A 16,079-nucleotide genomic window follows, 5' to 3' on the forward strand; every position below is an offset into this window, starting at 1 on the left:
CCACGTTGGGGCAGTGGTCTGTTCAGGCTCGCTGGCTCCGGATGGAATCCCGTCGCTCGTCCAATTGGAGGGAACTGTCGGCTGTGGCCAGGGCTCTTCGTTTCTTCCATTCCCGTCTGCTGGGGTGCAATGTCCTGGTGAGGTCAGACAACACCGTGACTGTGGCTTACATCAACCACCAGGGCAGTACTCGCAGCCCTTCCTTGAATTTGGTGGCTTGTGCAATTGCGGGTTGGGCGGAGCGTCATCTTCTGGCTCTCTCGGCTCAGCATATCCGGGGGGTGGACAATGTGGTGGCGGACGCATTGAGTCGCAGGTTTCCATCTTCCCTCTCCCTGTGTCTCTCCCCCGGGGTGTTCCGGTTGATCTGTCGGAGGTTCGGGACTCCCCTGCTGGACTTGTTTGCATCCCGGGCGAATGCTCAACTCCCCCTGTTTTGTTCTCGGTCCCCGGAGTCGGGTGCTTGGGGGGTGGAGGCGTTGTCTCTTCGGTGGCCCCCTTGGTTGCTGTACGCCTTCCCCCCCTTCCCCCTGATTCCTGCCTTTTTGCTGAAGGTCCAGCGGTTGGGTGCCCAGGTGGTAGCGGTCTTACCTCACTGGCCGCGGAGGTCCTGGTTCCCTTTGTTGTTGAGCCTGGCGGTGGGCCCTCCTTGGATTCTGCCACGTTATCCGTCTCCCCTGAGGTCCCCCTCCCCTTCTCTCCTGGTCCCTCTCACCTTGGCGGTTTGGAGGTTGAACGGCTGTCGCTTGGAGTCCGGGGTTTGCCTGATCACCTCATCACTGTGATGCAAGGTTCTCGTAGGGGTTCCACTTTGTCCTCCTACTCTAAACATTGGGCTTCTTTCTCCTCTTGGTGTGCGGGGCTTGGTCTCTCTCCTGTCTCTTGTCCTATCACTTCCGTTCTGCAGTTTTTCTTGGAGGGTTTTCAGAAGAAATATGCCTTGTCTACTCTGAGGGGCCAGTGGGCTGCTCTTCGGGCTTTCCGGGATCCGGCTTCTCTTCCTCCTGAGGATGGTTTGTTGGTTTCCCGTTTGTTCCGGAGTTTCTCTCTGTCATCTCCTTCTTCTCGCTCTCCGGTTCCTCCTTGGGATCTCTCTTTGGTCTTGGGTGCTCTGCAGTCTGCTCCTTTTGAGCCATTGGAGTCGGTGGACCTTAAGTTTCTCTCTTTTAAAGTGGCGTTTTTGGTTGCTGTGACTTCTGCCAGACGGTTGGGGGAACTCACTGCTTTACGTTGTTCTCCTCCCTTTTTGCGTTTCTTGGATGACGCGGTGGTCCTTTCTTTGGATCCTGGTTTTGTTCCCAAGATTCGTTCTAAGTTTCATTGCTCTCAGGAGTTGATTCTTCCTTCTTTCTGTCCTTCTCCTTCTTCCCCTGCTGAGTTGTTGCTTCACTCTTTGGATGTGCGGCGTGCTTTGTCCCTTTATGTTGCACGGTCTGCGGGGTTCCGTTCCTCGGACTCTCTTTTTGTGACTTTTGGTTTGGCTGGTCAGGGTAAAGCTGCGTCTCGGCTTACTCTTGGTCGCTGGATTAAGTCTGTTATTTCTTTGGCTTATCAGGGATCTGGTTTGCCTTGTCCTTCTGGTGTTCAGGCCCGTTCCACTAGGGGTGTTTCTGCTTCCTGGGCTGCTTTTCATGGGGTTTCCCTTGATGAAATCTGTCGGGCTGGGACGTGGGCCTCTGAGTCTACTTTTGTGAGGCACTATCGTTTGAATTGTGCTCTGTCTGACCGACCCAATTTCGGTAGTGGTGTGTTGCGTGCTGTGGAGGTTGTTCCGCCTCCCTGATTCTGTGTTTTTTCATTAAACTATTTTTGCTGCACGCCTCTTTGTGTTCGGTCTCTGTTTTCTGTGTGGTTTGCCAAAGGCCTGTTGTTGGGGGTGCTTTGGTATGCCTCATTAGTGATGACTGGGTCGAGGACGAGGGACGTAGAGGTAATGCTATGATTACTTACCGGTAATCCCCATTACTCTTAGTCCTACTCGTCCTCGACCCAGTCATACTTCCCGCCCGCCCTCCCTTTCCAGGCCTTTGTTGCTTGGTATGTCAGGATGTGCTTTTGGTTGGCTGGTTTCTTATAGCCCCTGACGGGAGGGTGGGTGGAGCCTACAAAAGCGTTTCCTGTTTTGTTTCCTGTCTTGTGGAATACCTCATTAGTGATGACTGGGTCGAGGACGAGTAGGACTAAGAGTAATGGGGATTACCGGTAAGTAATCATAGCAATACCGCTCCCGCCCAGCACGAGCAGCTCAGAATACAGGCATTCACAGCTGCACAGGACAAGCACGGCGCGGGGAAAGAAGTGATCTACAGAAAGAGAATTTAAAGAAAACGAACGGAAGTGCATCTGTGCCAAGCACTGCTTGAACTGAACTTCACACAGCGCATTTCTAAGACTGGAAAATGTACACAAATGAATGTACAAAAATGGAGAAAATATAATAGTCACGCCCCGCGTAGGATTCTAAAGGCAGGAGGAAATGAAGAAAATGCAGAACGCATTAGTTACGAAAAAAAATCGTTAACCGTGTTTTTGTAGATGCAGCCTAAACATTCTTACCAGTTAATCAGATGGTAGCATATTTATTTCTAAACCTTTTTGAAATGAGCAAGGTGGACAGTATGCTGCCTGAGGCGCACAACGGGTGGGGGCAGGTGTGTTCAATGCAACTGAGAACAAGCCTCCTGCAGAAGGGATTTGATGGAGAACACGCTAGTGGGGGTGTGGTACCCAAACACTCCACTTACAGGGTTAGCCTAAAAATGCCCTGGCTACTTACCGGTAATGTTCATTACTCCGAGTCCTAGTCTTCCTCCAGCGGCGGCTTCTACGATAAGGCGGAGGAGCATAGCCCCACTGCTCTGCGAGCAGTGTAAAAAGGAAAATGATAATAACTAATGTTATCATTTTCGTTCTCCTTCCCGCTTGGGTCAGGGGCGGGTGGTTGGGGCTGGGCTGGTCAGTGCAGGGGCAGTGCAAGGGGCAGGGGAAGGAGTGTTAAGCACACTCCCTAAGTGCGCATGACTGCTTGGTTGGTCCTCTTGGGCCGGTCAAACAATCCTGCTCACTTAGCATCTTGTCCACCAGGCTGCATTACACAGCCCGGTGGGGAACATGTCAAGCCTCAAAGCCCATGTCTGAGTGCCAGTAAGGCAGCGTTGTGATTGGACAGGGAATTCTGGGAAGCTGTGTGCTCCCTGTTGCTGCCAAAAGACTATGGAGGAGAGGCGGTGGCGGCAGTACCCAGCAGCAACCAGGTAAGTTCTTAAAAAAAAAAATTGTATCCCCCACTACGCTCCACTCCACATCCCCGCCTCATCACTCGAGCTCAGTAGCAGCTGCTACTGTCTTCCTCACCACAGTAATTACACAATGAGCTGTAGCCTCCCACAGAAACTCCCAAGTCAAACGTTAGCATACTAGTCTTCCATCTCTCCAATGTGGCCAACTTCCTCTTCCTCCTATGAAAAGGAAGTCCACCCACCACACATCCTGTCTCCAAAGCCACAACCAAAAAAATGAAGCCATTCGCAACAGGGTAAGGAGGAATGGGAAACTATACTGTAGCGAAGAAGACTAAGACTCGGAGTAATGAAGATTACCGGCAAGTAGCCGGGCATTACCTCCTTGTCTGTCTTCCTCACCACAATAATTACCCAATGAGCTGATACCAAAGCAAGAATAGGCTTCATCAAGAATGCAGTGAAAACATAAACCAATGGAAGAAAGTGTAGAACATTGTCTAATTCAAAAGAGTACAATATGTTCCCAGACACATACAATATACCACACTAGAATGTAGTACAGAAGTAGCAAACAACACACCCTCACCAACCTCAAAGCGAAAGAGGTCCATAATGGTGGAGGAGTCAACCACAGGGCTGTAACCCAGATATCCACCATGGACATCCCCTTGAAAGCAGTTCAAGAAGCAGCCACAGATCAGCAGACCATCCTCAAATCTGGCCACCACTCGGCAAAGGGAATCATCAGCCCAACAGAAGTGACCATTTAATCCACCCACAAAGAGTGGAGTCTAAGGGTATGACCTCATCCTACACCAGGCCAAAAGGGACAAACCAACTGCCATCCAGCACTGCATGGTCTGGGACAGGTAACTCAACCGACGTGTCAGGCATACAAGAAGACCGCCAAAAATACCACCGCAAAGGCCAGGAACTATAATCCAACTGATGCCAGAGGAACAAACAGCTTCTCCTGCAAGACACCAAAGGCAAAAACCAAGAAGGAGCAGCCACCATAGGCCCTGGACGTTACAGACCAAAAGAATCCAAATAGTGGGGACAGAAGGGGATCCAGAGAACTAAAACAAGGACATCAAATGCCTCAAGAGCTCACCACTGAGCCCAAAGAGCAGAAGAGGCCAACCCCAACTCAAAACCATCAGACACAGGAAAATTCAACACTTGCATTGGTTCAACATCATCAACAACTAAACCCATTCGACCACACCAAGCACCAAACTCAGCCAATGCTTGGCAGAAGCGTGCAAGGCAGAAGGACGGTGGGATAGCTGAAACAAATCCTCCTCCACCTCAGAATACCTTCCAGTCATCAGGTCCAACCCCACAACAACCAGGCCCGAAGGCGCAACAACTGCAACATAGTGACCGGGAGCCACGGACCGAGGAGCAGGCGCAGACGACAATGACGCCGTTGGAGGCAGCAGCCAAGACTAACAAGGCCATGACCAATCTGCACACCAGCAACCCATAGGTAAGCAACTGAATTGGAGTAAAACAGAAACAACAGTCCCACTGGTCAAACAAAAAACATTGTGTCCACCCTCCAAGCAGTGTGGCATGGAATAATCATGCAAAAGCATGGCAGCCTGCCATACAGCACTTGTGCGAACAAGTCGAACCCCAAAAATCCAAACTCTGCTGCAAACACAGGAACAGATAGATCAGCAAGAAAAAAGGAGCTATTGAGGGAAACACCAGGCTGACCTGGTCTGCCACCCAGTACACAATCCAGGGTAAGAAAATAGCAGACAAGGACCAGAGCTCCAGAACCATCCAGCTGCAAATTTCCAGACTCAGATGACTGAGGGACTACACTCTGCAACCCCCTGGTGGGTGAATAACCCATGACCAACCTTGTGTCCGACGGGACTCAAATATGGCATCACAACAAGTGAGGGGCAAATGCAAGGTGGCACAACTGAACAGCCTCCAGTTCTCGGTAGCAGGAAGAACAGGCAGACTGGACCCACAACCACATCTTCTGAGCAGACAAATACTCCATAGTAGTACCCCAGCCCAGCAGGTGGGCATCCATGGCCACAATGTCGGATGGCATGTTATGGAAAAGATGCTCTATAAAGGAATCACATCATCCAACCACCAACCCAAATTCTCCCATACCAGTGCCGTCACCGGAGCACTACGAGTGCAAGCCCGAGAACTTGGCAACCAGTGGGAAAGGAAACGACTGAGCAACAGACACATACAGAGATGTGCCCAAGGAGACACCATTAGAGAAGCAGACTTAAGGCCCCGTAGACACAACCAATGTGTCAGCGGGGAACACCGCCGTGCGAACAACCCCTGAACCTCCGTCACCAGGGACATCACTCGGGCCACCATTAGGGAAACCAACCTGACCAATGACCTGAAACGTACCCCAACAAAAGTCAGAACCTGCATCAGAACCAGACAAAACCAACTGAGGGTCATCAAGACATCATGAAACTATAACAGTGCAGACCACTTAGACCTAGTGTACAGCCATCGAAAAAGAATCAAATCAGCAAGGAAGAACATTATTCCCAACCCATGTCAAGAAGAGATAGCGTCTTGAACAACGCATGGAGTATGACCGGATAAGCCATTTCAAATCCACCACAAGACAGAGAACACCGGAATGTCAATCCAAAAGAAAGAGAAGAGAACATACTTTCCCTCCTTCTTGGGAAGGAGAAACAGGAATGAAAGCCCTGTCGACCGTGAGCAACTGAATTCCGTTCAGTAAGACCTGTCGTATCTCGCCCTTCACCAGACAAGGAAACACCTCAAAAATATCCAGGGGGGAGGAAATCCACCAAACCAGTCAGGAACCCTCCCCTCACCATGAGTCACCCACTGTGCCAAAATAATGGAGACAAGAGAAATACGACCTCCCACCTCGGTGACTACCACTGCTACAAACTAAAGTTTTCGGGATGGTCTGAGAGGCAGCAGTTGCATGCTGAAACCTGGATTTGTCATCGGTAGGGGTACCCCGGCCTTGTCCCCTACAATTAAGGAGTCAAATTGGCCTTCCCTAGCTGGCACCACCAAAGGCCCTCATATAGGCAAAAAAGTCTGCCTCACAACCTTCACAGGGGCTGTCAGCATGCGATCCACAGCTGCATACTCGATCATGCCCTCCAAGGGGGGCCCAAACAACCTAACCCCCGGGAGAGGAAGTTTATTTATAACACCCCTGGGCAGCAGCAGTCTACCATGACATAAACCATCACTGGTGCCTGATCACTGTGGACGACCCTGCAGAGGATGCAGCCGCACCCAGGGAGTCAAAAGAACATGTCAGACAACAGTCCAACCTGCTGTTCATCACAGCCAGGGCAGGAAATATGCCAACGCCAGATCCATCAGCACTGATGGTAGAGACAGAATAGAATAACAAGAATAGGATGCCGCAGGCAGCACCAAATCGTAATCAGCAAAAGAACGCGTAACCACCACATCCATCCTAATATCAACAGGGTTCATGGGAATGGGATCCACAGACACAAACACTAATGTCAGTCTCCCATCCTACACTCACCATCACAGTCTGTATTGACTAGGAATGGAGCAGGGGCAATGTCCCATGACGAAGGTAAGGGAAAAAGAATCCACATACACCTCCTGAAAACCACAATAGAAAAAGCCAGGTATGACCACTGTAAAATCTAGACCCCGCACATACCTTCCAAATAACGGGCCTAGGAGCGACCCCATTAGCCCAGAAGGCAACTAACAAAAAGCTACCACAAGATATTTTGACAACATTGCCAAGATAAGAACCCTTGTACAGGGAGGGCCTATACCATCAGAGACACAAGACTTAGCCACTGAGCTATAGCTCCTTGGATTAGCAGAGAGCCTCTGTGCCTCTGGGAGAGTCATCCAAACAATAAAGAGCGTGCATACTGACACACAATTAGCCCAAAAGCCCTGCAATGAAGAGCGCCTCCAATCAATCAACATACTCCCATCTGTCAACCGGTACTAGTCAGTCAGCCTGCACTTGCTCAAGCAGAACCTGGCAATGAATACACTGTACTAGTCAAAGCGGGCAGGAACAGAAGCAAGTGTCCTCAGCAGGGCCACAACCATGCAATGGGAAATACCTGGGGCCATGTGCATTAAAAAAAGCAACGGTAATACCACCAGCATTAAACCGCTACAAAGCAGGACAGACAAAGAATAGTGCCCAGTCTGCTAGCGCTAGACCACTAACTGCTGGGCATAAATGAGTTGGCTACAACCACAACTTTTCCCTTTAAACGGGCACGGGATGAGCTAGAATGCACTTTGTCAAGCAGAGCGCCTCCACCTGATTCACGCGCACCGGCCGGGAGCCTCAGTCCTGGCAATGAAGATACGGCGCCTGATCATCTGTTAAGCTGGAAATAAACCAGCGATCAAAGGAAGCCTGTGATGCTACCACAGTCCTCAGCCCTAAACTGAGGTAAGGAAGTTCTGTTGAAAGTGGGGCGGGATCATATGCTAGCGCCCTCGGGTCTGCTCAGCAGGACCTCAATCAGGTAACTAGAAATGCATGGGGCGATGCGCGTCAACAACGCAGCGGGAACAGCTCCCGCATGAGACCACCATAAACCAGGCATACCAAACAACAAAGCACAGAGCAGGGTCTGCTAGCATTAGACCTTGATCTGCTGGGTATACATGAGTCAGCTAGAGCCAGACCTCTGCCCCAATAAACTTACCTGCATAGTTGATTACAGAATCACAACTTGAGGTTTCACAGAAACCCCCCAAAAAAATGTGAGGTGTGTGGACTTCCTTATTATAGGAGGAAGAGGAAGGCGGACATATTGGAGGGATGGAGACTACTATGCTAACTTTTGACTTTGGAATTTGTGTGGGATGCTAAAGCACACTGTGAAATTACTGTGGCGAGGAAGACGGACGAGGAGGTAATGCTCGGTTTGCAATAACAGACACACTGGGGTTGTTATATCACTTGCTTGTGGTTCAACTGATGAATTACTCCTATAGTGATGGGTCACCATAAAACTGAGTCGCCTAGATAAGTTAAGAGATGATCTTATGACAACAGTTCTCCATGATGGGTTAGCAGATTCCCATATGGGCCCCAAACGATATGCAGTGGCGCAGGCACAAATCTCTGCACAAAAATGTGCTGCAACAAACCGTAACTAAGCTAATCATCTGCTGAAACAAGACTTTGAACATTATGATATCAAAGTGATTGTCAAGACTAGACCAGCTTACAGCTTTGCAGAGCTCAATAACCATCACACGACTCAAGAAGGCCAGGGCGGTGGCGCAGTGCAATCTTAACAAAAAAAGCACAAAGCACCACAGGCGGCACATGGTATGATATAGTAAATCTGTGGGAATGTGTATTGAAAAATGCTCTTCTTACCCTATGAAAATGCTTTTAGTTAATCATGTGGCATCTCTGCTAGATACCATGGTTGAAAGTGCTATTTGCAGGTCAAGAACAATAAAATGTAACACTTTATTGTGTTCGGAGCGAAGAGGGAAGCTCAGCCTGTTTTCTTCCTTAAGCACACATGAATAAGACATGCATTAGTCAGATTCAGGCAATTCAGGAAACTTTAGAATCACAAAGAAAGTGGTTTCCACTCCTAACTCAAAAAGTGTACGTTGATATGCCTAACATGTCATGCTTCTGGAACTCCACTTGGCAAACGGTTGGGGTTTTCGTGTCCCACATCAAGCAGAATCGAGATGCCGAACCCTGCGTTTGAAGAGCATGCTTGTGCACCAAGTATCAGATCAAGTGATTCCTCTACTTGAGACTTTCCAAGAGCACCGTCTGCGAATAAGACGCCGCGGCAGTTCTTTGTGTTAAAATACCTCCACAACGGGGTGAAGCTGAATAGGACCAGTTTGTTCCTCCATTTGATGCGATTGTGCATTAACAGTATCACCAGCTGGACTCTGGGAAACAAGGGTTCAAGCCTGAGGGATCCCTCAGATGTTTCAAAGGAGGACACTAACAGTAAGATTCTCTGTGCACATGCCGAGTGTAAAGCCTGATCATTTTGTATTTTAAAGTGCAACAAAGTTTCAAGAAGCAGGGAACACTCGCTAAAAAATGTAAGAATATTCTGGATAATTCTGCATCCAACATAACAGACAGCAGGACATGTCTATCTTCACAATAATACCACAAGAGAGGAATTGTATCCATTGGAACCTTCAAGAAACAAATCATGCTATGAACCAAGCTTTTTTAGTTACTGAAGGAAAATAGATGTGGAAGCCATTTTGGATTATCCTCCAATGCCAACAGCCTGACCAGCACTATGATACTCAATGATTGCAAGAAGCCTGCAGAACGTTTGCAAAGGGCAAGTGCCCTTCAGAGAACCTATGTACCCTTTTGTTTGTAAAAGGCTTGTAATCACGGCTTTCTCGGAAAAAAACACTTGGGACACACATCACTTAGACAGGTATTGGCAAATACTGTCTACTGACGCACAGGCAGCTGGCCTGTGGCAATCACACAATGTCCATCTTGTATCACGCCACTGGCCTGTATCACCTTTCTTCTCTGATTGGTTAGAGGCCTAATGTTTGTGTAATAGTGTTCTGTCTGGCCAGCAAGCACGATGTATTTGTTCATAAATCCGAGGACATATCCTTGCAATTTCCTTGTAACTGTGTGTTCATTGGATATGTATTTGGCACGCCCTTTGTGGTTTATATTATAAAAGACTACACTGGACTTCTGAAAATTGGACCCTAGGTGGCTTCGTCTATGGTTCCCGGGTACACGTATATTAAATTTCACCTATGAACTTTGGCAAAGTCTTAGTCTGTACTTTATTTTGTAGGCTTCTACCCAGATACTTCCTGTGGTGTTGCAGTATGCTGCCAAGCACCACAGCCACTCACATTTAGTGGAGAGTGTGCATGTATCACTTTGGTTTTCCTCGCAATTGTTTTAGAAAAGGTCGCCTGGTCTGCCATTGGGAGACTATTAAATGACGTGTGGATTAATTAAAAGAATATCATGACAGGATAGTGGATTACGTTATGTAGTCATTTGATCCGCTGCACACCTGTACGAACTACTGTCACGGCCACAATGCTTTTTCTTTCAATTAATCAAAAAATTAGGCTCTGCTACATGATGCCTCGCAGTGTGAATGTCTACTAGAGAAAAAACTCAGGCTATGCTAAATTCATTACAATCTGAGTGCAATAGAAGACAATTTAAACCTACCAATACACCATACCCAGCAATCTAATGAAACCTCTCTTCTGTCATTTGTAAACACTCATATGAAAAAATAAAATGCTAGCATCAAGAATCTACTTCAGTTTCATAGACAAGAGAAATTCCTCTTATTTCTGAGTTATGCTTACCATGTTGTCATTCCCTTCTTCATTCCCACTTGTTTTACCTCGATTTGCATTTTTTCCTCATCGACTTCAGGAGGAGGAATAGGGAATTCTTCTATGCTGCCAGAAAAGTCCCTGTCCTCTAACGAAGGAGCAGGCGGTGGAGGAGGCAGCAAGGTATGTTCAAATGTAGACTTTGCTGCAGCAACCTCTGTTTCTATAACAAACACCTCATCATCTTCATCATCCTGGTGAAGCAATGGTGGTGTTGTCTGTAGGCAGGATTCCGATATCCGCAATGATATCTTCCCACGAGAAGGCGAAGGGCCAAGGGAAGTCTCTGTATCAGAGGAACTGCTGCTCTGTGTCCCAAGGCTCTGCCATCTTGGAACAAACTTATGCCCACCCACGGAGGTACTTAATTCGTTCACCTGGAGATTATCTTCGTTGACTGAATGAGCCCATTTAATTTTTGGTGGAGGGGGCCTCTGTGGTGGAGAACGCTTCTTTGTTTTCTCCTCTTTTGAGCTTTCAGGGAAGGTGGCATCATGGGACTGCAAGCCTACTGGACTGGTCTGCACACCGTTGTGAGAGGCAAAGGTCTTCTCAGTCTGTTCAGGCACAAAACATTCTCCTTTCGCTGCCAGCCTGGTTGGAGGATTTGTGGAGTAGTCTGATGTGGTCTGGCCAAGGTCAGCTGACCTTACATCACCGTGACAGTGGCCAGGACTCGGCTTCCTTCTGGTGAGATGCCTGGGCTGTTCACCCGATTGGCTGATGCCTGTAGTTCTGTCAGTGCATAGGGTTTCCGAAGCCCTACGGCTATGCCTCTGGGAGGAAAATCCATTCTCAGACTGAAACTTATTCTCACATTCACTGACGTTCGGTCCACAATACCGATGTGAGGGTGACGGTGTCTTTTCTATGTGACTTCTGTCTTCACGTTTAAATAGGCTAAAACAAAATGCAAAAAATGAAAAATAGATGAAAACACAGCAAGAAGAAAATATTTATGTGAATAGAAAAACATAGGCAGAGCATTCAAGGTGACATATTCAGCTATTGTTTGGAAACTGTTCTGGCACTAATCACCACAAGACAAACTGCAGTTATCTCACAAAAAGGTCTCATTAGTACAGTGTGATTCAGATAACAGGGTTCCAATACAAATAAAAAGAGAGTTATCTGAGGGTATGAGGTTAATGAAGACTGCCTGTTGCACAGATTGCTGTACAGTGCTCTTTGACAAAGCTGAAGTCAAACAGCATAGCCAACTATTCAGCGGATATCCAGGTCAGTGCATCATTTCTTCAGCTCCAGTTAACTTTTTGTTGCTTTCATTGGCCTAATGGGATGCCTGTAAATCCCAAATATCAAGACAGCAGCCACTGGAAACCAAATATGGCTTCCTGACAAAAAACATATAAATCCAGTCAGTAACCAAAGGAAACATTTAAATAACACGCACAAATATCGCGTTATTGAGGTTTTTTTAAGTAAGTGGTTGTTTGGCAAAGCCTTGGCACACATCGGCTCACATTAGCATATACGGGCAATTAAAATAGGTTTCTGTCAGTAGTAAATCACTCGTGTGGTTACTTTTAACATGCAACTGTTTTTAAGTTATGTTTTTATACATCGTTTAATGAATTCTTTGTCACCACTGGATCCAAAAACATCTTCTTTAATCAGTTTCTGGTAACCTGAACAAAATCCCAACTTGTAAAAGCTACCATTGGTACCGGCTGCCCTGAAGGTGCACAATAGGGGGTATTAGGCACACAGATAGCAATTTTGTAGGCTAAGGCTAAAAGAGGGTGATCGATCAAGTTTAACCCCTTCTGTACCACGCCCTTTCCCCCTCCTGTGCCGGGCGTTACATTAGTGGGTGGGGTTCATGACGAGATAGTCTTGTCATGGGCACAGCGCGACCGTGCTCCATGACGAGACTATCTCGTCATGGGCACTGAAGAGGTTAAGGCGGTGGTACCAGCACCCTATCATTTTGAGACAGTGGTTCTAAGAAAAAGAAACTGGGCAAAAACAAAAGAAACAGAAGAGCATCTGCTGTGTGTCTAACACCATCTAATGTGCGCCTTCAAGGCAGCCAGCACCAATGATGGCATATAATTGTAACTGAACCCTATGTGTCACTACTCATGAGAAGCTCTTCTTTAACCACTACAACTCTGAGTCATTAGGTGGTATCTAAGTTGTCAGTCAGTTCATTCTTTATTCGGTCGATACAAGACCGTAAAAGTACACAGAAAAGAAAACTTCTAAAAAACACAATAATACGCCCTTGATTTAAAGCAACTTAGAGAAATGGTGTACCATTAATGCAAGATCTGAAAACACACTTGTTAAAAAAGGCACCAGGAAACATGTTGACTAGCAGCCCAAAAGTGATCCTAACCATAAAAACCTCAATTAAGGGTCCGCTATGTTAAGACGGAAAAACACTGGGGCCCCTCACCTCTGGCTAAAAATCTATACGAGTTTAACATATAAGCAATAAAGTTAAAATCAATAGTAAAAAGGTAAAAAGTCTCAATCATTGAATCTTGGCATACGGTTCAAACAGAGATGTACTAAAACTTACCTAACATTACGTGAAGGACCAGTTCATATATTGAGAGGAAATATTACACATCAGGATTAGGCCAACTTAATAGGCATACTTCCTTCCTATCTTTAACATATAACAGATATAGCTAAGAACTGAAAAACAGACCACCTGGGAGTGTAAGCGTTGTAAATAATGTAAACCTTCTTTGTAAGCTCTGAAATTCTTCTGTTGTAGTAATGGGCGTAAAAAATTAGAACTCAGAGTGTGATACAGTGTGCAAAAAAGCATAAAGTGTGTTGTGGATTGGGAAGAAAAATAATCAAAGGGATAAGGAGGGAGTGAGGCAAACCAAGAGCCTGCTAATGGGAAGGCTACTAAAAAATGCACTGTACTTACTCTCAAGCGTGTAAGGTCAAATCTATGCCCAGGATTAACTACCCAGGATAAATACGGGTCTGGCCCTTCTGGGGTTTAAATTTGCACATAATTAGGGACCATAACCATATCAAGGAACCTTTCTATTCTGCATTTTTAACTAGAAAAGGAAACCTTGTGCTAAACCTCTGATTTGGTATCACCATTGACCCTGTCTGGTGAATTATAAAAGGTGCTCAAGAAAGGACACTGAACACTTGCTTCACATAAGCAAGCTACTGGACAGAAGCCATATTATTTAATCTGAGGCAATCCTCGAATATTAGCCAGGAAAAACTAGTCTAAGGTGTAGCCGACAGCTTCAGCCATAAAAGCAATGGGGTCATCCTCACTTGGTCTTCCAGGCAACACAAGAAATGAGATGGGGCGATAGCAGCCCGGGAGATTCCTGTTGCCTTTTAAAAAAGAAAAATAGGGATGATAAGGACTCCTGGAGGGAGTCAATAGGTCCGCCCCTTATTTCAACTCGGTGTGTATTTGTGATTAGGGGTGCCCAAAATATGTGGTTTTGCTTAAACAAAGCAATAGGGTGCCCATGAGGGATCAGCGTCTCGGGATGGCCTTGGTGACATTTGCCATCTCAATGATGCCATCTTTGGACTCGGGTGGTGAGGGGGGCGAACAAACACTGTGCTATTAGAGGCTGATTAAGCACTGATTTATAATGGGTCGAAGATATGAGAAAAAATAAAAAACCCAGTCATTAGTCGGGGCGTGACATTCCATGCCCGTATTGGGACCACTGAAAAAGAAGTGACGGTAAATGATTTCCCAGAAAGCTCTGCTATCTTTAAAGTGTACTTCTGCTTACAGTTCTTCCCAGGCTTTAGTTCTGATTTCTTACTTTCTTTTTTCTAGGACGTTTGTATTAATTTCTGGCGGTCCTAACAGTGTTGTGTTGGGAGGAATAGTGTTAGTAGCCTTTTTAAGGATTTTGAGAGCATTGATGCATTCTGGGTTGAACCATGTGTGACCTGGGGGTCCCTACGTGTCTTTTCTCTGGTCAGCATACCTGAGGCCTTGCTGCAGACCGCAACAAAACTATCTAAGAGTTTGAGTGGGTCAGCTTCAGCAGACAGGCAACATAGTATGTTCTCATATGGGTCGGTTATCAGGATCAGAAAGAAGTTGTTCGGCTCGATGCTGTCCCGCTTCATACTGACACCCTTATTTTTCGTACATTGCAAATGGGGCGTGATCCTCCGCTTAAGACTAGTTTGAAAGGAAAAGGAAAACCTATAACAAGAAGGCTGTGATCGCTAAATATGGAAACACGAACTTCAAGACTAACTAGTTTATGGACCATATCTGCTGTTAATAAGTAAACATCTATTGTACTACCTCTGCTCTGCCCCTTCCCACAAACGTAGCAAAATTAGGTGGCTCAGGCCCTGCGTATCAAGTGAAAAATGTAAATTATGTTTCAAGACAATCCGGTTCAAGGCTTCTCTATAGGCTGTGAGTGAGAAATATATGTCTGTCTAGCTCATATACAGCTCAGTGGGTGCCAGCCCACAGCGTAATCTGGTGTCTCTCAGGAGCTCCCAATATGGCATTTGCCACCCCGCAGGCATACAGGCCACTGCCTCTGGGGCTCGATGCACTGCTCCCATGTTCGCTGCTTAAAGATGTACGCTCACGGCTGCGAACCGATCGGTTAGGCCAGCGCCATCTTCTCCTGCCAGTCTCAGCCGCAACGCCACACTCACAGCTGTCAGTGGCAGTCCCGATCACTGCGCCTCCCCCCGCCCAGGGCCCTGCCTGCTCCAACACCTCACCTGGGCTCCATCAGTTTTTTGGTGCACCCACAACACACCTTGCATCAGCACGGCACAGGTACAGAACTTCTTTGAGGGTGGGTGGGGCCAGGTAGTGCCCCCAAGCAGTCTTATTGACGCTATTTTCTCAACATAAGGCCCTCACATGGTGTTGTTACAGGGACAGATTACAGCTCCATCACCTCGAATACTGCTATTTTCAGGGACCCCAGGACCCCTATGTCTTCTGGCGCAGGTGACCCCTTTCTTTCAGGCCAGAGTGTAGCCTGTTTGCAGGATATCTGTTGGTTAGCTTCTGCCAGTCGGTGGAGCGGCACTAAGGTGCGGCCATCTTGCTGTGTGCTTTCTAGCGCTCTCATAAAAACCTTGATATTACAAATAATATACATGTGAATATGAATTAAATATTGATATAATTATTAAGTAAGCTACATATGAATGTACATGTAGAGTAACATACCTAGTTTCTGTGCCAAACGAACGATTATGATCCTTTGCCGCAAGACCAGACATGTGGATTTCTCGTCCCAGAGTCGAGGCCTTGAAAACAAACAGGAAATCTGGTTACAATTAAAGACTTCAACTCATGAGCACTATTTGAAATCCCTTTTTGTCATAAAAATAGTCCCCATAGACCTGGGTTTTCTATGTGAACATTTGTAAAGACTAACAAGTTACTTACCTTTGGTAATTCTCTTACTGGTG

At 46.8% G+C, this 16,079-nt stretch overlaps 1 protein-coding gene across 4 annotated transcripts in view; it reads right to left on the reverse strand.

Annotated features, from left to right (window-relative positions):
• SHROOM3 (shroom family member 3) overlaps positions 1-16,079 on the reverse strand; it is a 307,144-nt gene that overhangs the window by 78,807 nt on the left and 212,258 nt on the right. For all 4 annotated transcript variants that reach the window (XR_014978051.1, XM_085640966.1, XM_085640968.1 and 1 more), the window contains exons 5-6: positions 15,835-15,914; positions 10,617-11,546 (exon numbers count right to left, since the gene is read on the reverse strand). Coding sequence is in view for 3 of the 4 variants with exons in the window: in XM_085640966.1 (XP_085497092.1) it covers positions 10,617-11,546; positions 15,835-15,914 (1,010 nt within the window). In the remaining variant the exon portion in view is untranslated. The remainder of the gene's footprint in view (positions 1-10,616; positions 11,547-15,834; positions 15,915-16,079) is intronic.

Source organism: Triturus cristatus, chromosome 2_2 (assembly GCF_964204655.1).
Source record: "Triturus cristatus chromosome 2_2, aTriCri1.1, whole genome shotgun sequence".
NCBI classification, from domain to species: Eukaryota; Metazoa; Chordata; class Amphibia; order Caudata; family Salamandridae; genus Triturus; species Triturus cristatus.